The 20,344-nt window shown below is 36.6% G+C and overlaps 1 protein-coding gene across 5 annotated transcripts in view; it reads left to right on the plus strand.

The window, feature by feature from the left end:
• Positions 1-20,344, plus strand: part of PTBP3 (polypyrimidine tract binding protein 3) — a 43,199-nt gene that overhangs the window by 5,915 nt on the left and 16,940 nt on the right. For 2 of the 5 annotated variants that reach the window (XM_058043542.1, XM_058043545.1), the window contains exons 3-8: positions 6,922-7,045; positions 8,822-8,893; positions 11,494-11,657; positions 12,508-12,654; positions 15,579-15,743; positions 19,158-19,268. In XM_058043542.1, the coding sequence (XP_057899525.1) occupies positions 8,869-8,893; positions 11,494-11,657; positions 12,508-12,654; positions 15,579-15,743; positions 19,158-19,268 (612 nt within the window). In that variant the 5' untranslated portion in view covers positions 6,922-7,045; positions 8,822-8,868. Of the gene's footprint in view, positions 1-6,921; positions 7,046-8,821; positions 8,894-11,493; positions 11,658-12,507; positions 12,655-15,578; positions 15,744-19,157; positions 19,269-20,344 lie in introns of those variants that run through there. The other 3 variants (XM_058043546.1, XM_058043543.1, XM_058043547.1) reach the window with 3 other exon arrangements.

The raw sequence follows: 20,344 nt of genomic DNA on the forward strand, positions 1-20,344 counted from the left end.
ATCTGCTTTATATAGCTTGTTTTTGGTGTTTAATGATTGTCCTCTGTAGGGCTGAGGATTGGACAATAAATGCAGTCTTTGGTGTAGAATCCTGAAGTAACAACATTACAATTCATTTGAAATTTTTTTATTTTTGTGAACTTTATTTTGGACACCTAGGATTCAACTGTTTTGTGTACAAAATTGGTATTTTTAGTGCTTGTGTGTAACAAGTGTAGCCTAGTGTTTTGTGAAGGATGTTATGCTCTCGCAGAGGAGTTTTTTATCATGGTTGCTGTTTCAGTGTGTACCTTTAAATATAAGGAGAGCAGGTCAGAACACACACACTCTCACAAAAACCAGTGTCTCAGCAGGATCCAGGGTTCTCAGAGCATGTAATCCCAAGACTAGATTTGAACTGTCCTAGACTGAAAAGTGTTAGTCATTCAATTTTCAATCAAATGGTGAAATTTAAAGCAGTAGACTTTCCAAATGTGATAACTTGTTTAATAGCCAGTATTTTATAGGGTACAGAGTATTAATAGGATGCATGGATATAATGACTGATAATTTTCAGGAGTTGTATTGCTTCATGGGTTTTCTTCTCAAAATCATGTTTCTTGCATAGCTGGTTTTACTATTAAATCACTTCACAGCATAATTTAATCAGGGAAAAATATTTTTTTTTACCAACTAACTTGTGTGTTCCATTGAGAGGTGGAAGAAATTAAGACTGTTAGAGGATGTATCACTGTGAAGTAAAACTGACGGGAAAAATTCATGTTGTGTGACTGATGCAATATTAGGTGAAGGATTGAGCAAGGAGAACTTGTCCTTTTCCATGTATACTGAAAAGATGAAATACTGATTTCAACAAAAGATGCATGTTTTCTGGATATGGGGGAGATGTAAACAAAAATAGAGGTTTATTGATGCTGTGCTATCTCCTGTGTCTGCCAACAGGCTGAGATTATGACTTCCCCCTCATTTGTGCAACTAGTGTATTAATACAGAAGCTTTCTTTAAAGTATGATCCTTACAGAGGCTAGTTCATCACTAATTTTTCCAAAAGATGAAGTGAAGGTGGGCCTGAGAAGCACAGACTGCTGCATGAGAGTTTCTTAGAGTCAGAAACTGGTAAGAAACAGTGCAAAGCAGAGAGGAAACGAAATATACATGAGACAGAAAGGACAAGGGGTCATAGTTGTGACCATGTTTTCCTTGCATGCAACACTAGTCTCCTAGAAAGCATTAAGGAGTAATTAAAAATTCAGCGTGCAAATAAAAATATTGAATCTATTGTTGATCTTGAGACAAATCTTTCACATGCTAGAACAATTACTCAACTCCGAATTTATGTGATACACATCATCAAACATTTATTTCTTTCCAACATCTTTACTTTAAGTGTGCAATTCTTAGAGCTTTTAGTCCTAGATTGCAATGAGTGTTTGTGCATATGAATTTCCTTAAAAAACAAAGTAAAAATTCTTCTCTTTTGGATGAAATCTTTAATTGTGAAGCAGAAAATTCAATAGTCAAAAAGCATACAGTCAAGAACACATGTCTTTTGAGCATCACAGTTAAGTTGAGACTGGAAAGATTTTTTTAAAACCTATTTATTGGGTTCTGACAATATTATAAGTTAGACGATGTAGTTTCATGCTTTTAAGTTAAATGATCGATCAGTTAAGAGTCAAATCTTTTTGGTATCTTCCTGTGAATCTGTGACAGTTTTTGGATACATGGGAGGTGAGTTTCCTCCCCCCCCCCCCCCACCCCCAAATATATTCTTAAACAAAGCTGTGTGTATTTACTTCTGCAAAACAATAGGAATCAAAGTAACAAAAGTAGATGTCTTTTATGCTGCAAGGTAGAGGTGCTGATAAACACTGAATCCTGGAATCTTTCTGTTTCCAGAAGGAACTAGTGTTAAAAATGAATGCTAAAAGGGATGCTTCAGATAGCAGTTTTGCAGAAACTTTGATTGCTGTTGTGATGAGCTAGTTTTCTTTCTCTTTCTTCATGCTGTGCAAGTTAAACTATTTCCTTTGCAAGAGAAAAGAAAGTAATCCACAGTTCATCACATTTTTACTTTTATCACAGTTGGTTTTTTTTCCTCCTTTTAGCTGTTTGCCGTCACCTTTGAATAATTTGCTAACATATTTCAGTCTTTTTTTTCAAATTTTTTTAATACGTGTTATTATGTAGCATAAGTGTTGTTACAGATTTCTTAGCAGTTGGTTTAAATGGAAGAATCTCTTTTATAGCCTTTCACACACTAGTTCTTTTGTTAAAATCCCTCCTGAGTGTTAACCCCAGCCATATTTTTTGGCATTGGTGTGGTTGTTTCTTTCAGCTCTTCTTTCTTGATTTTAAACTTTAATAATAGATTATAAACCAGATTGTCAAGTTATGGTACTTTGTAAGGCTGTGTAAATTTCCTTCTGACTAAAGTCAAGAGAGAAAGCTTACTGGTGGTTTATTTGAGATCCCGGATGTTTATGGCATGACTTGTACATAGTGAAGTATAAAATGATCCAAAACCCTACAGTGTGGCATTGTATAGAACATTTGTGACTTTAAATTTAAAGCCTAGTGTCTTCATCTGTACATCTGTACACTTCATTAAAATATATATATGTGAAAGGAGTATATATTGCAGTAACTTAATTAAATTTTCTTCACAAAAAACCTGTGTTGACTCTTGAGGAAAACTTAATCTTCACATATTTAAGGCTTAAACTACCTTGGAAGCGGAGACATCAATCTTTGTTTTCAGTCAAGTTTGTATTTATACTGTCAGAAAACAATATTTGTGGAAATTGTAAATTAGTGATCTCACAAAGAAAAGCAGTCATCTTTGATGACTGTTTCAAAGAAAGCTCTGCCTTTGGGTTCATGGTGCCTGCTGGATTTTTGGAATATTCAAAATGGTATGTGGCTTATTGTCCTTTTGGATGAGCTTAAGGCTTTCACACTAAGTAGAGGTATTTCTGACTTTAAGAATGAAAATGCATATTTTATAGTAATTAAAAAATTAAGCTTTTCACTCTTAATTTTACAGCTCTTGATAGTCACATGGTCAAGCTTGCTTTTGCATCTTCAAGAGGAAAATGTTATTTTCTTATGTTCTTGCCCTGTATGTAGCATAAATGCAAAGTACATAATGTTTTTCTCTGAACATTTTAATTACTGTTACATAACTCTTTGAAGGTGTGCAGTGCCTTGTTACCAGTACAGGAGGGAGCTTCAGGAGTCGACAGCAGAGGCAGTGGAGCAAGCTGTGTGCTGGCAGAGCCATTGAGCACTCAGGCCTATGGAAGAGCAGCCGTCAGTGCTAAGACAGTGGCGATCAGCAGCTTGAGCTGTGTCTGGGAGGGGTCTGTATAGCAGAGGAAGAGAGGCTTTCTTATTTGTCATCATTGCCTATGATTTCTTTCTTCTTCAGCTTACTGAAAGGGTAGGCTTTATCTATGTAAGGTCAGTTTATTTTTAATACAAATAACATGGTTTTGAAATTTCCCATAGTTTGGCTTCACTTTCTTTGAAATCTTTATTTTGGCACCAACAGCATTGTACTTCATATTAAATCCCCGCTTTGGAAGTAGGAGCTGCATCTCCTTTGCGAATGTGAAAGAGGAAAACAGAGTAAATGAATATAGTAATTATCTAGAGACATACTGCAGAAGTAGAAGATAAAAGAAATTTTCATTCTTCTCGTGACACTTAGCTTTTCTTTTCACAGTCAGATTCTATAAAAATTAATAAAGTATGCAGTAGAACAGTTAGTTTAAATATAGCTATGGTTATCACTGGTATAGCTTGAAATTGTCATGCTTTGAAATTTGCCCTTTTGGGACAAATTTCAAGCAATTAATTTGTTCTGCCGTGTAGAATCTTGTAGAAAAATGTACAGTTTTAATTTACATGTGTGGAGAGAGGTGCTTTTTGAAAGAATTATTTTCCTTTAAATTTGCCCATGCTCTTTTTTCATAATGAAACCTATGATCATATTCTTCCGTATTGTTGACTTGAAAATAATATCATAGAGAGATGACTAGCTAAATTCTAGGAAAACCATCAATACAGATGTACATTTCTCTGGAACTACCCCACTTCTAATTGAGCTGTACTGAAGAATTTGTGACTTCTAGAAAATGAAAGGGGAGAAAATACTTCAGCTGAATGCTGAGGGGAGGGTAATAAGGGAGTTACACACAGCTATTTTAGAAATTAAAAGATTGTTTATAGGATTCAGTGATTCCAGAAGTAATGCTAAATAGATACTTGCCATAGTTTTAACATGTGGACATGTTCTAAAGAAGGATTTTGCCGTACTAGACTTACTCTTCTGTTTCCAACTATACGGGACTCACAAAGATTTTAGAAATTTAGAGTTGCTTTCAGATGTTTATGGTTTTTGCTATGAATGCAATGGGTTTTATCCTGTAATTGCAGAATAATTAGCATAAATTATTAGCAGAATTTTCAAAATCATAGAACAGCTAAAGTACAGGACAGGCACCTGTTGCTGTAGTCAATTGTGTAATATGCCTTATTTAGTCAGGGAGATTGATCTGGTAGGTATGGAAGAATAATTTGTTTCATTAACCTATCATTGGGTGCCACGCTTTGTGGTGGCCTCTTATTTGACTATTTACTCAGCACTACAGATTACCTGTTTTTAAAGAAATGTCCAAAATCAAACTGAGCTTTCTAAGCAATTGGCTTCTAGTTCCTACTGAATAACAAGGAAAGAATAAACTTAATCTAGCTGTAGCTGTTCTATTACTCTTGCCTTACCTGTTGCCAGTTAATAACCCCCAAGAAATGTAAAAATGCTGCCTTGAAGTAGAAGAGGTGGAAAGTCTCATGATGTAAAAAAAGGAGTCTTAAGATCTTAGGAGATGATTAATATGTTTGGAATGATAGAATGAGTGCAGGAATAGAGGAGGATGTTGCAGCCTTGGTTTGATAGCTGTCCTTGTTTTGAGCTATTCCATTTACCTCGTCTACCACAGTCTGAAAGAAGGAATATTAGCCATCTAACTGGCACTCAGAAGGCAGGTGCTGGTTTCCGTGAGGTAGGCTTTGTGCTGGAAGAAGTGTTCATTAGGGAAGGGTTAGGCAGCATGGTTACTTGTCCTGCCTGCTTGTTCACTTTCACTCTGTGGCCTCACAGAGAACTGGTGCAAGCAGCTTGCTGAGGCTAAGCAGCTGCCTAACCCCACGTGGTTGTGCTGTGGAAACTGAAATGGATGTGATGGCACAAGGGCAATGTGAACTCCTGTCTCTGCTTAAAGAAGTGCTTGTTTATGATCTGTGGACAGGGAAGTATATCAAGGTAGCTTTATAAGCAAGATTTGCCTACTCTTTTGACTGTCTTTCAGCTGGACTTAACAACTGTATAGCTAAGATGTAACCAGTGGAAGACTTGTGTACAGATAGAAATTAGGGGCATGGTAGGACTCTCTAGCCTCTGAAGAAAGATTCAATTAGAATCCTCTAAGACATTATCTAGGGCACTACCCTATTGTGTGGAGTCTTTCAACAATAAAGGCCTTGCAAACCCAGAGCGGCCTGTAGCAGATCTTCGTCACTACATTAAATGCTTCGTGTTACAAAGTATTTTAAAAATATCTCTTTCACTTCTATGTGGGAAAGAAAGAGATGGAACAAACAGTCTTTACAGACTGAAGTTTTGTAATTTCTTCGTGTATTCTGTATGAGCAGAATTGTGAAAACACTGAAGAAGTAAATGTCATCTTTTTCATTAATCCAGAGTATCTCAAACATACACGTTTTGTACTTCTACTTGCGCAACTGCCATGATGTCAGTTTATCTTTGCAATCTTCTAGAACATTTTTGTGTTTGTTTTGGTTTTGCTTTGTCAGTGAATGAGAAGGCTTGTCATTTGTAAGCTGCCTAAACAAGGAAATGATGAAAAGCATCTTTTTTGTATTCTTCTACTTGAGAAATACCTTGATCAGCCACCTGAGAAAACACTGGCATTCCTAGCAGTTTTCATATACTACATCCTTCCAAGGGGCATGCTATAGTTTATAAATGCACTGTCATTGTTTGGGTGGGTATATAACTTAGTATTGGTACTAAAGTTAAAAATTGGAGTAGTGTTTCAGTGGAGCACTCAGACAATAACAAAAAGTATAAACAAAATCTTCAGGTAAGATTCTAAATTGTCCTGTAAGAAACTAAGTTTTGTAGTCAGAGCTCTAAAGTTAGCAAGCCTAGCCAGGCCAGTTATTCTGCAGTGTCTTGATTTAATGTTTAATTGTTTTGTTTTTTAATGCAGTCATAGTTAAAAGTATGTAAATTTAAAAACACTCTTTGTATCAATTTGAAGATACGAAGACAGACATTTGAAATTATGATGGTTCCCTGTATTGTAAGAACCCCAAAGCTTTATTGATCTTTTATTAAACCAAATAAAACAGTTGCATAGCTGATAAGCTTGGGGTTTAAAGAGTTTCTCTGTGTTTTTGCTGCTGTAGTGGGTTAATGGTTATGAATGTAATGGCAAAATCTAGTGAACTGTCTTAGGATATACTGACTGAATGATGTGTCAGTTGTAAGTACAGGCACATGTCATGGGTGAGGGTTGTAACTTTGGTATAGTTTTTCTCCTGTCAAAGCTGGTTTAGTCCACCATTCTGGAGCAGCAGTTCGTTGTGTGCTGCAGTGAGCTACATCTTCAATTTTATGGATACAGGCCAGTTACAGAGAGTTGTAAAACAGGTCACTGCAGCCATCTGCATTGTATTTCTTTGTATTTGTGTGCTAAAAATGAAAGAAGTTGGAAAACATTTTCTTCTGAAAATGTTTGAGGTTTTTTTTTTTTAATATCAGTGTATATAAAATTAAATATGAGATTGTAAGAATATATGTTGGACATGGTAATACACCATGTTTTTCCACAGCCTTCTGGAAGTATGCAGATGTTTCTTCTGTTGAATAAATACTAAGTTAAAAACCAAATTAAAGCCCCCACAACATGAATTGTGTCAGTAGTGGTTTTTCTTCCTGCCCTCCAGTAAATAAAAGGTAGGTTTGGTGTAATAAAGGACAATCATTAATACTTTCTACTACATCTGCACATACAGCTTTTGTTTAATTAGCATGATATGCATTTTACAATCAAAATATGCTCTTTAGGTGCAATACCTGATTGCTGGTGTACTCAATGTAGTGCTAATAGGTGAAAATTAATATGAGTACTGCATGTTAATTACATTCTAGTGTCTGCAAATACAGTGTAATATGCATGACATCTAGTAACCGTTTAGTTGACAGTTCTTTAAAATACAGTGGTTATATTTTTTAGTTCTCTTAAATGTAAAAATGATTTTGGTGTTTGTCACAATTAGATGTTGTATTTAAATATACTGTTGAGAGGCAGTTTCATGGTTAAAAATAAGTCTCTACTGTTGCTGGAGAGGAATGAACATACTCATGTTTTCTTCCATCCACACTAACACCTGTGCTCCTTCATGAGCAGCTAAATTTGGCTGAAAAGGCCTTTAAGCACCCTAGCCCAGTCACAGTCTTCTGTTGTGAATGACTTTCCCACACTAGGGATGCAGCATGATTAGCCAGGATGAGGAGAATCTAATTGCTCCTTTTAGCACAGACCCCATATAAGCCGGTACTCTGAGCAGTGTTTTTGCAGCCAATGCAAGCCAACATGATGGCTTTTCCTTACCCTTTTCTTTGCAGTGGATCCTGCCACTTCTCAATGTCTCTTTCAGCTGAATAACTAATCTAGCTCAGCTCAGAATGCTGGTAGGCTGGAGAATTGATTAATCTCATAGGATAACTCTTGGGCACTAGATTTGATGCAAGATAAACAGTTCATGCACATGTAGGAATGTTGGACCAAGGGCAATGGGAAGTTCTCTTTCCACCAAAGTGTTGAGAAGCTGTTTGTATCAACTTATTCCATCTTGTAGGATCCCTTGGCCTCCACTTTCCATTAAAATGCTTTTATGGAAGAAAGTGGTGAAAGTTTCAGGAAATGTAACTTCCTTTCAGAGGTGTTTTGTTTGTTCAAGGTGTACCTTGTTTCTAGTTGGCGTTTTGAAGTTGATGCTTGGCTGGGATATTACAGCAGTCTTAATGAGTAAACAGATGTAACTGGAGCTAGATGCTGATTTTTGAATGAAGGACTTGTAGTACTCAAACTCTCTTCTGTCAGTAGTTAGAGTCTGAAATTGTTAACATTCTTAAAGCAAATACCTTGATCTTTCTCCTAAAAATTTGATGGTAAGTCATATGTATTTTAAAAAATGTACTGAAACAAGTTGTTTTTTTTTCAAATGTGCCATAAGTGTGTTTAAATATATGTCAAATTAGTTTTGCTCAAGGTCCCCTGTGTCCTGTTGCAAATGCAGATTTTACCTATGTGGCTGTGTATTTATGAAAGTAATGTTGTATTGCAGACACAAAGCCTACAGCCAGCCTACAGCCTCATTTCTTTTCTGAACCAAGTTTTCTTAACCAAGTTATTCTTGTTATTTTAAAAAGGGGAGCAGGATAGATTTAAATCAGTGTAACATATTGATTTAAATCAATAGTGTAATATAGCTGAATTTGCTGATTTATTGAGACTTATTTAGATTGACTTATTGAGATTTATTTATTATGGGAAAAAGTTATGTTGTTGGCATTTTTTTTCCTGAAAAACAAGTTCCTGGCAGTTGTGGGTTTTGTGTATAGGAACGGGGTGTTCTTGGGAAGAATAAGTAAAGGGAGTTGTTGCACTTTTATGTTGAGCTTTCTCTGTAACAGCTTTACTAGTAATCTTGTCTTTTATTTCTTTAGTGTGGTCCTGACAAGCTGCTTCTGGTGTCAGTAACAGACCACCTACCATGAGCAACTCTACTCCAGCTACAGGTATACATTAAAAAAAAACCCTCAAAGTTCTTCATCTGTTCTTTCTCTGTGTTGTTTTTTTTTCTTTTGTTGTTTTGTGTGTTGAGGAAGATGCAGTCAGTGTATATATTTGTTTACCTGTAGTTTTAGACCAGACAGGAAGTTGAAAATGGGAGAAAGCTGGTACTACTTTTGTTAATATTACTTCCAGCATTAGGTGTACATGGAGTGTTAATGACCAATGGTTGCATGAAGAAACTTTGTGTAAAATAAGGTAACTGAATCATGACCTAGACAATTGCCTGTCAGCAGTGGTTTCCAAATAGTTTATTTTATATCAGGGCAAAGGACAGAGCAGATCACCTTTTGTGATCTTAGACACCAAGTCTCTGAGACTTGCTGTATTTTCAGTGGGGAAGGAGGAGTCTGAGGAGCTAATTTGAAGATTTTTCTTTTTGATTTCTTTGATTTGCACATGTCAGGTTGTTTATACTTCTGCTGATCAATTTAGTGTGAGGTCCAAATGTTTCTGCTTGGCTTGAAATAGCATTAGCTTAAAGCTCAGCAATGTAATAGCTGAAATATATATTATTAATTAACAGTGCAATGACTGATCCTTCACAGTGGTATCCAAGATGTCTAAATGATATAGAGATTTTTGGGATATATTACTTGGCATTCTCATTAATAATAATATAAATCTAAAATAAAATATGATCACTATTGAAATGCATCTTTTTACCCAATACAGCTGCTCCAGCTGCAGGTCTTGTTTTTTGTTGTTATGTTTGGGGCTTTGGGGCTTTTTTGGTCTGGTGGGTCACGTATCTAAAATGTATACCCTTCTACCTCAGGCTATGCAGGGAATACATTTGTACTGGTCATGAATTGTGATTGTAATGAGCTTCCCTTTGTACGTCAGGAACCAATTTTCACTTTGTTCATAAGGGCTTTTTTTGGTCTGTTTGAAAGCATTTTTTACTTTCGCTCAACTGAGAGTACAATTCAGAAAGGTGGTCACCTTTGGCATGCTTTAAAGAAACGTTGAATGAATTTTGAAATTTAGATGTTGGAAGATACAGATGGTTATCACTCTGCATCAAAATTAGTATTGTACCACAGCTGGAGAAAGAAGCATGGTTTAAAAAACGACGAGGTTTTATATTTGAGATGTGCTAGCTTTTATTGCCGATTTAGTAAATTAGCTAAAGTTTCACAAGAAAAGAAACATTTCAACAGTTTGCCACTTAGCTCTATTTTGTCACCTCTGACAATGTGTCAGAACTCAGAAGATACTGCTTCTGCTTCATATAAAACTAGAGGTGAAATTAATTCTAGGCTTCATTTCCTGCTTTCTTTGGTCCTTGACTTAGTATTAAGCCAGGGACATCTTGTAAATTTTAAACCTAAAAAGTAATGAAAGAGGTTGTTAAGTTTACTAGTAATATGTCCTGTCGTGGCTTGGTACCAATATGTGTTTAATATGGTCACATTTGTCTTTAAGTTCACATTTTTCAGAATGTATACAGAGCACATGAAGCCATTTAAAATTTCTTGATGGAAAAATGAATGCATAACAGACTTTTCAGTTTTGCAGGTGGGAGAATTGTTAAGTGTGGTATAGTTGGGGCTTTTATCATCCATCTTGAAATTTTACAGGTTTCCAGTAATAAAAAGACCCTCTGTAAACATCCTTATGCACAATGACTTGTGTGAACCAGTTCTCAGCCTTAGACTGTATGCAAAACCTACAGTAAAATCTGAAATTTCTTATAAAGCTCCCACAGAAATTTCTTCTCAATCTTTTGTGTTTCTCCTTGGAAGGCTAAATGCAACAGATTAGATATTAAGGCTATCTCTCTTGCCTCCATTGCAACTGCTTCTAGAACAATATGCTTGTTCCAGATACGGTGTTCTGCTTTAAAGTGCTCTCAAGGCTACTGAGTAATGTTCCTGAAATGCAGTCATTGGTCACTTACCAATCCAAATTAGTCCCTTACAGGATCCAAACAGGCATATGTTCAAAAAAACCCCACTTCTGGCAGTATGTCAAAGTGGAAGATGTAAGAGTTTGCATGGATTTCATGCTGTCTTTCTCAAAGACTTTTTAAAACTTAAAATAATTTGTAACAGCAGGCTTTCTTTATTAAAGTAAAAACAAACTCAAAACCTCAAGTTAGCAATTCAGTCACAGAAAGACAAGTTGATGATAAAAGGAAAATTAATGTATTACCTCCCAATTGGGACTTTCCTCTCTTTTGTGCAACTAATATTTTATAGATATCTTATGTAGGCATTTGGGGAGAAGTTACTGACGTCCCATTAAAAAAAAGAAAACAACAGCAAACCAAAACCAAATCTTCAGAAAATAAACAAGTCCAAAGCAAAGCCAGACATACCCCACCCTCCCCTTGCTATCAGGATTTGTAATAGCTGATGAGATCTTCTTACACTGTCCCTTTGTTAGATATGGAATATCCTTTCTTATGGTTCAAAGAACTAAGTACCTAAGTCAATGTCAGTGCTGAGGCAGCAGTTTATCTCCTTTAGGTTTTGATATGTACGCTGTGCAATGGGTTTGTCTTGTTTACTTGTCTGTCTCCCTCCCTAAAATATTTTAGATAATGAGAAGAAAAAAAGTAAAGGAAAAAGATCTCAGTGTTCCCCTTCACGTGTCCTTCATATTCGTCAAATTCCAAATGGTGTTACTGGAGCAGAAGTTGTTTCATTAGGTCTCCCTTTTGGCAAAGTAACCAATCTCTTGATGCTAAGAGGAAAAGGTCAGGTATGTAGTTTTCAATGTTTCAATAACAAGAGCAAGACTGAAGATGTGGTTCATGTTATGATAATTTTGATCTTGACCTTGAGTGAAGTGATTGCAACAATGTCTAAATATTTCATTGATAGCAGAAGATTTTCATATTTTTAAATGTGAAAGTATGTTTTGAAATTTATTTTAAGTTTTTAATATGCTTTCAGATTGCATAATGAACTAGAAATTTGTTAATAATATTGCTAAACATTATATCCACTTTATGTGAAAACATATGGATGATCAAGAACTGCATTGTCATTGTTGATGACACAGTGACAATGAGCCTGCCTGCTTAAGCTACTGACATGCATGTTATTTTCTGACGTCTTTTGATCCTGTTATATGTGGCAGAGTAGTTTGTGTCATGAAGAAGCACAGAAATCCTAAAAATAATAAACATTTATTCAAAAATTGTCTGTATTAATACAATAATAAACTAATGGATGTTTAATGTTCTGTTCCAGCTTTTTCAATCAGTGTGCATATCAGCTACTTGAGTAATAGTGCTTGATTTCAGGAATTTAGCAAATTGATTACAGTGTAGTACTTTTAGCAGCATTACTTCCCATATGTCATACTTATTCCACCTCTTCTTAGATGATATAGTGTACTTACAATATAAAACTTCCTATGAAAACACACAAATTTAATAAAACAGCCCCATAAACATGCACACACAAATGCATTCTAATGCTGAGGAAATCAGTATTGTACTTTCACATAATCTTTTTCTAGTGAGAGTGGAATTGGGAAAAAATTACGGTTTTTTTCTCTCATGTAAACAAAACCAGCTTTGAAATCATCTATGTATTGGTTGCAGGCGTTTTTGGAAATGGCTTCCGTAGATGCTGCTGTTTCTATGGTGAACTACTACACTCCTGCTACACCTCACCTCCACAATCAGCCAGTTTATATTCAGTATTCCAATTACAAGGAACTTAGGACTGACAATCAGCATAATCAGGCTGTAAGTACAATGTTTCCATTTAACAGGCTATAATTGCATGAGTTGTGAATGCATGTGTTAATAGAGAAAGTATTAAGGTGTTTTCTGCTTCTCACGTTGCCCTGCCTGTGATAGTGCTCAAGAAGATGGAAAGGATCTCAACCAAGACAGTTGATCCCAACTGACCTAAGGGATGTCTCACACTGTGTGATGTTGGGCTCAGCATTGAAAACTAGGGGAAGGATGAGGAATGTTCAGAGTTGTGGCCATGTTCTTTCCAAGGAATTGTTACACTCAATGAAGTTCCTACTTTCTTGGAAGTGTTTAAATAAACACCTATCTGCCAATGGGGGAGGTGTTTAAAGACCTTGTTTTGCCTTACTTGCATATGCAGCTATTGCTTTGCCTGTTCAACTGTCTGTAAATGACAGTTTTCTCACTTCTACACTTCCAATTCCCTGTCTCGTTGTGCTAAGGGAAGGTGACTGAGTAGTTGTGTGGCACTTTGCTGTATAGCAGGGTTAAACCACAACACTAGTAAATAAACAGCTGCACTTCACTATACCAGTAGACAAATTATGATATGTATAATTTCAGTAACTTCTTAGAGACAGGGTCTTCTCAAAATCTGTAAAATTATTGTGAAGGAGCTAAAGTTCAAAAGTAGTTCATCATAATGACCATAAAATCAAGTGAAGGTGGCAGGAGGACTGCTTGTATGAACAAGGAGCTCCTGATTGGGCTCGAACATAAAAGAGAGGCATAGGAAAGCTGGAATCATGAACAAGTGCCTCAGGAAGATTATAGAGCATTACTTATACATGCAGGGATATGGTTAGGGAAGTCAAATGCTACACAGAATTGTCTCTGATGAGAGATGTGAAAAGCAGCAAGTTTTGTTCCTTGTGGTATATCAGCTGTAGAAATAAGATTTCTTTTTTCCAAAATAATATGTGGGCCTGCTGCTGAAAGGGACAAGAACAGAGGAGATGGAAAAGGCTGAATTACTGACAGCCTTCTCAGCAGCATGTAGTGGTTAAGAGTTGCACTTGAGAAGAGTGGAAATGTCTTGATGAAGGAAGTAGAGAAGAATCACATCAGAGAACATTTAAATTAATTTGATAAACAAAAAGTCTATGTCCCTAGTGAGATACACTTTTGAATGCTGAGGGAGCAGATTGGTGTCATTGCAATGCCAAAGTACTATCTTGAAAATGTCATGGCAGTTGGAAAAAGTGACTGAGTTACTGAGGACTAGAAAAAAGAAAATCCTTCCGTCTCCTATCTTAAGGAAGGACAGCAAGAAAGATGAAAAGAAAGATCTGGGGAACCACTGCTTGATCAGCCTTACTTGGGTCCCTGGGTAAGGAATGGAGCAACTCATTCTGGAAACTATCTCCAAACATTCTAAGGAGAAGAAAGTGGTTAGTCATAGTCAAGCATACATTTTTAAAAGCACATTATGCCTGAGCAATGTGATGGCCTTTTATGGTGAGATGACTGGATTGGTGGATAAGACGAGGGCATATTGTGATCTTGACTTTGACGAGACTTTTGTTTCCAATAACGTCCAAATAGATGAACTGATTAATGCAGTCTAGTTAAAGTGAAGTGATTTAAAAGGCTGAAATGGTTGTGACCAGTGGCATAAAGCTAGGGTCCAGTCACTGGCAGAGTACCCTAGGAGTTAATACTGGATTTTGGATTTCTGGATGAATTTCAATTGACCTCCCATTTAGATACTTAAGTTATATACTGTGATATGTATATCATGATTTTTTTTTTCCTCTGTAAGAATGTTGACAGTAGTGATTTGGGCATAAATCATTCATTTGTGCTGGCACAAAAGTCACACAAGTCTTGCAAGCTTGTCAGTCTGGTAAATATTATTTGTCTCTTTCCTCATCTGAGATTGCTGTATCAGTTTGTTATCTGCAAAACCAAACAAATTACAAGATTTCTTTTTGGGGATGTGGTTTGCATAACAGCCTCAGGAAAACTATATGTATATTTGCAAATAAGATGCCTTGGGTCTCTTTCTGAGTATTTTCAACTTGGGACGTGGCACTTAGTTCTTCTATAACAGCATTGTCTGCTTTTAAAAATAAACTGTTTGGCATTTACATTTGAGTTTTATCTAAAATTTGAAGAGACCCTAGTAGACCCTGGTAGAGCAGCTGAATACTGTTACTGTGCTAGTCCCTAGTCTGAGCCCTGAAGTACATATTATTTTGCAGGGTTATATTTTTCTGAAACTAGGTAACATGTACCATGTGCCCTGTTTAATCTGTCTTCTAAAGAATTTATGTAGCTGAGACATGTCTTTTAAGTCACAATACTGCGTCTGGAAAGGAACATCTCTCCACAGTCCTGCTACTCACTGGAGGTATGAAGACCTCTTTGGGGAAAACCCATGAAAAACAAGTGGAAAGACTTGTGTAATCACAGAAGTATAGTTTAAGGAGTGAGATTTGAACCTATTTTTTGTGGTTGATGGCTTTGCTCTGAAAGAAGAGTAGGGTGTGCAGGTTTAAGCTTATTCCAACCAAATCTTAGTTCCTGAAGAGAATTAATCCTAGTTTTTGGTATGCTGACTGATTGTTTGTCTATTACAAGATTACAATATTGTCATCTATAATATTGCTGGAAAAATGTCTAGAATGACAATAGCTTACTGAATCAAAGAAAAATCATTACAAAGTAGTAGCAGTTTAACAAAAAAAAATACTTGTAATTCTGTGAATTACACTGACTAGTTGTAAGGGAGGAGAATGGAAAGTAAGAGTTATGATTTATTTATTAATGTGGGATTTGAATCAATAATATGAAGGAAATATGGTTTTATAAAGTTATTTTTTATGTCCTTTTCATTTAGGAGAACTTTATTTCAGTATGAATAATTTGTATATAAAATAACTGCGCTCTCTGCTGTGACTTAATTTCAGAGACCCCAACCTGCACTGCAATGTGCGAATGCTGTGCAGCATGGAAACCTGGGTATTACAAGTGCTCTTGCTGCTGAAGGTGGGGTCCTTCCAAGTAATGGTTCTGTTCTTCGAATCGTTGTTGAAAATGTTTTTTACCCTGTCACTTTAGACATACTTTATCAGGTAATGAGGACTGCTTAAAAAAAGTCACAATCTGTTCCAATGTTGCTACTGTAAATCCATTAATTTTTTTTTTAATACCTGTGGCCCCTGAATCTTCTGAATGAGGACTGTCTCTTTAAAATAATTTCCTGGATTTAGGGATCTAGGATTGAAATACTTGTATGTAAATGAAATTTAAGTAAACAGGGCTTCAGTACTCAGATTTTCATGTTGTCTCATTTAGTTCCTTGCTGTGGAAGCAGCAACAAACTTGAATGGTTAATTCTGCTTTCTTCATGAGCTAGTGAAATACTGAATGTTATGAACTAGTGAATCCATATTTTATCACTCTTTCTGCTGAGTAACCTTTGTAGTTTGCTTTATATTTAGGGTTTTATGTTCACTTTTATACCTCAGTGCAAGTGATGTAATATGCAAATTGCTTGTTAAAATCAAATGGTTTTGATTGTTCATCTTTAGAATGTCATTTGACTACCTCTCTAAACTTAGAATAATGGTAGACTGTATTTATGAAAGACATTGCTATAACTTCTGCTAGGTGTTTGGCCTATGCTGTTGAAAGCTCTAAGTTTAAAAATAATAACTTGAAGACCACTTCTTTGCATCCAAAATATTTGTTGATACTTCACAAATATTGCAAAGTTTTTCATACTTGAAACTTTTGTAATTGATAGTAATTTATGCAGTAAAAGCCATGCCCCACATATAAGTTTCTTAAGTAATACAATTTAGAATAACTGGGATGATTTTGTAGGAACCTGCAGTCCTGGAAGATTCTTTTCCTGCTCTGCTAAGATCTCAAACAATAGTTGTTTTTAGCAACACTGTTTTTCCTCTTACCTCTTAAAATTTTCTGTTTATCTCCTCACCATGATACTGATTAACTAGTGTACATATTAGTTGCCACTTGGATCTAAACCTTTGTAGGTGTCTTTGAGTGTTGCTCACTCATTACTGAACCTGTGCAAATACTATGTCAGCTGTTTAGGATTATTGCTGCATTCAGAATAACCTCAGAACAAGCTCCTGTGGTTATGGAAGCTGTACTAGTTCTAAGAATGCAAAAGCAAAGAGGAAATTCATATTAATTTGCTTTCCTCTGATTTTAGTCTACTTCAGTGCAGCACAACTATATTTTCAGCATTTGAATTGCTCTCAACTACTTTTCCAATATGTCTTGAAAATTTAGCAATATTTGCAAAGGGATCTTATTTGGAGTTCTTAATAGGGGACAGTCTCCTCTAATTAGAGCAGCACTTTGTGCCCAATCTAACTTCCACTTTGTATAGTAAGGTTAATGAAAATGAGTATTTTCACTGGCAAGTACAGCATCTTATGGAACACTACTAGGCAAGCTGTCAGTCCATACTTGGACTGTATTTTGTAAATTGTCTTGCCTGTCAGAAAATTAATTTTTTAAAATCACAATTTGCCTTAAAATATTTATCATATGAAGCTGAAAATTCAGTGTTATCTTTTCAGAAACAAAGTTGATATATACAATGTGTTTAGGTTTAAAATGAAACAGGAATGAGTACATTAAATTTTGTTACCTTAAAAAGGTCTATTAAGTTTTCTGGATAAACATATGTTGAGAAGCTGTATTTAGGCATTTCTTAAGAGGAAGTGCTTTATGTACAGGAACTCAAAGACTAATTTTAAATTGCTGTGAAAAGGTTTTTTTTTCGGTTTTCTACAACTAAATGATGACTTCAGCACAAAAATCTTTTTTCTGAGAGATGGAGAAACTTGGTCCAAATGGTTGGGACATTAGTCTTGGCCCTAAGAGGTTGACAAGAGATGCTTATACTTATCTAGGGCCTTTCTTTCCATTGCAAACTTAATATTTCTCAGGGGTTTCTGCTTTCCTGACTTTGCATTGATTCTAACAGTTGTTTGAAACCAATAGTACTTCTCAAACTCATCTTTCCTCTGATTGGCCTTTTTTTTCCTGCACTTGCATGATACATCCTGGCTTTACATTTGTCCTCACTCTTTGTGGCATTGCTTTTGTTTAAACACCTTCATGTAATGCACACTCTCATTTTGAATGTATATATATTTAAATTCAGCCTTTAAAAGTATGTTTGCAGTGCTTATGTTTGCAATAAATCAAATACCATTTGATTATAAAGTATAGAGGTAGGTTCAAATCTAGGTCTTTGTCTTGCTTCTTTCCTTGTTTTTTAGTTTAGGCAGTGAGTCTTAATAAGCACGTCAATTATTTAAGTTCTGTTTTATTCAACAGATTTGCAGAATTTGTGTAATGTGCAGAACATAAAGGTTGATACCTTGAAATGCAGATTGCAGTTCCCATCTCAACTGACTTCCAGTAACAAGGAATAATATTGATAGAAATAGACAGATCCATCAGGTCAACAGGTGGCTCTGTTGTGTACTTGAATCAATTTTGGGGTTTTTGATCATGGGATAATCTATTCAACACCTGTTCCACTGATACCTGATGTGATGTACCTTTTTCAGAGGGGAAAAAGGGTTCTAGTGTAGGAAGTAGTGGAGCTTGTTGGCAGCTTTAAACTAGCTTGGAACAGGGAAGGGTAATGTGTAGAAGCTAGAGAGCAAGAGGCTAGAGAGCAGCACTGTGGAAAGGGACCAGCACATCCTGGTCAATGGCAAGTTGAATATGAATCAGCAGTGCACAAGGTCTGGAGGCGAAGCCTTATGTAGAGTAGCTGAGGGCAGTAAGTCTGTTCAGCCCGGAGGGTGCTGAGGGGAGACTTCCTTGCAGTTACAGTTTACTCAGAGGGGAAGTGGGAGGAGCAGGTACTGATCTCTTCAGTGTTGTGACCAGTGACAGGACTTGAGGAAATGGCATGAAGCTGAGTTGGGGAATGCTTAAGTTGGATTGGAAAGGGTTTTTCACCCAGAGGGTGTTGGGCTCTGGAACAGGCTTTTCAGGGAAGTGAGCACAGCACCAAGCCTGACAGTTCCAGAAGCCTTTGGACAATGCTCTCAGGCACATGGTGTGACTCTTGGGGTGTCCTGTGCAGAGCTGGGAACTGCACTCAGTTGATGATCCTTGTGGATCCCTTCCAACTCAGTGTGTTCTGTGACTCTAAGACTTGTGAAGTCCATTTCTCAAACCTCCACTCTGATTCATTATTCACAATTTATCTGCAGACACTTGACGAATGCCTGTTTGGACTGTCCTTCCCTGTTTAGTTGATAAGCCATTACTAATTCTTTAAAAACACTTTATCCATCTTTCCTGTCTTTTGTAGCCTTCCTTTAATTATTTTTTTTACCTGAAACAAAATTCTGAGTTTACACAATTTTTGTTCAGCTCTCACAACAGAAATATTTTTCAGAAATTTATTTGGAATATTAAATGCTAGCTTTTAGTGTGCATGAATTACTCACTGCTTCTTATAGCCCATTTTTTTTCCCTAACAGATTTTCTCTAAATTTGGCTTTGTCTTGAAGATTGTCATGTTCCATAAGAACAATCAATTTCAAGCTCTGCTCCAATATGGTGATGCAATGCATGCATATTATGCCAAAATGGTAAGTATAATGTATTCAGCTTGATTTTGTTTGTTTGTTGGGGGGTTTTCCTTGCTAAGAGACAGGGGAAGCATTAGGAATATTTTGACTGTTAACTTTGTGATATCTCATAATTCTAACATTTTTGTTGCACATGAATAACTTTGACATCTCTCTTTATTTAAGAGGACTGCACTCTATCATCAACTGCAAACAAATCTATAGCATATACTCCAGGAGTGCATGAGTCTGTCAAAATGAAAATCATTGATAATATTCTCTCTATCATCTCGAGGCTGAAGAGGCCCAGCTCCCTTTTACTTTTATTTGTGAAAGAGACGCTCCAATTGCTTAATCATCTTTGTAAGTCTACACTGAACCCATTCCAAGAGCTCCATGTCTCTTTTGGGCTGAGGAGCCCACAGTTGAACACAGCAGTCCAAATGTGGCCTCACCAGTACTAAGTAGAGGGACAGGGTCACCTCCTTTGACCTGCTGGAAGTGTTCTTTATAATATATCCAAGGATGCCATTGGCCTTCTTGGCCACAAGGACAGATTGCTGGCTCACAGGCATCTTGTAGTTGTGCACAAAGATGCACATTCTTTGTAGAGCTGCTTTCCAGTACATCAGGCCGTAATCTATGCTTTGCATTCGCCTTGGCTGAATTTCAGAAGATTCCTCTGTGCCCATCTCTCCAGGCTGCTGAGGTCCCTCTGAAGGGCTGCACAGCCCTCTGGGCTATTGGCCACTGCTCCCAGCTCTGTGTTGTCAGTGAAATTGCTGAGGAGGCCTCTGCCCTTCATCCAAGTCATCTTTAGTTCTCATATAAAGGGAGCAGGAGGTAATTAATAGTCAGATGTGTAGAAAAGCTTTAGCAATCCTTTCACGACACCTGTGATTCAAGTCCCAGAGAGGCAGACTGGAAACCTTTTTAGACCAATGATCAGGTCAGCAGATGGGTGCCTCTGCGTTGGCTGGGCATCACCTACAACAATTATGCACCACTTCTGGGTGTTCTTGGGCACAGGATCTGTACACTCTGTTGTTTCACTTGAAATCATGCCTAGGACTAGGACTTATATTGGAAAAGACCCT

This window comes from Melospiza georgiana, chromosome Z, assembly GCF_028018845.1.
Source record: "Melospiza georgiana isolate bMelGeo1 chromosome Z, bMelGeo1.pri, whole genome shotgun sequence".
In the NCBI taxonomy this organism is placed as follows: domain Eukaryota; kingdom Metazoa; phylum Chordata; class Aves; order Passeriformes; family Passerellidae; genus Melospiza; species Melospiza georgiana.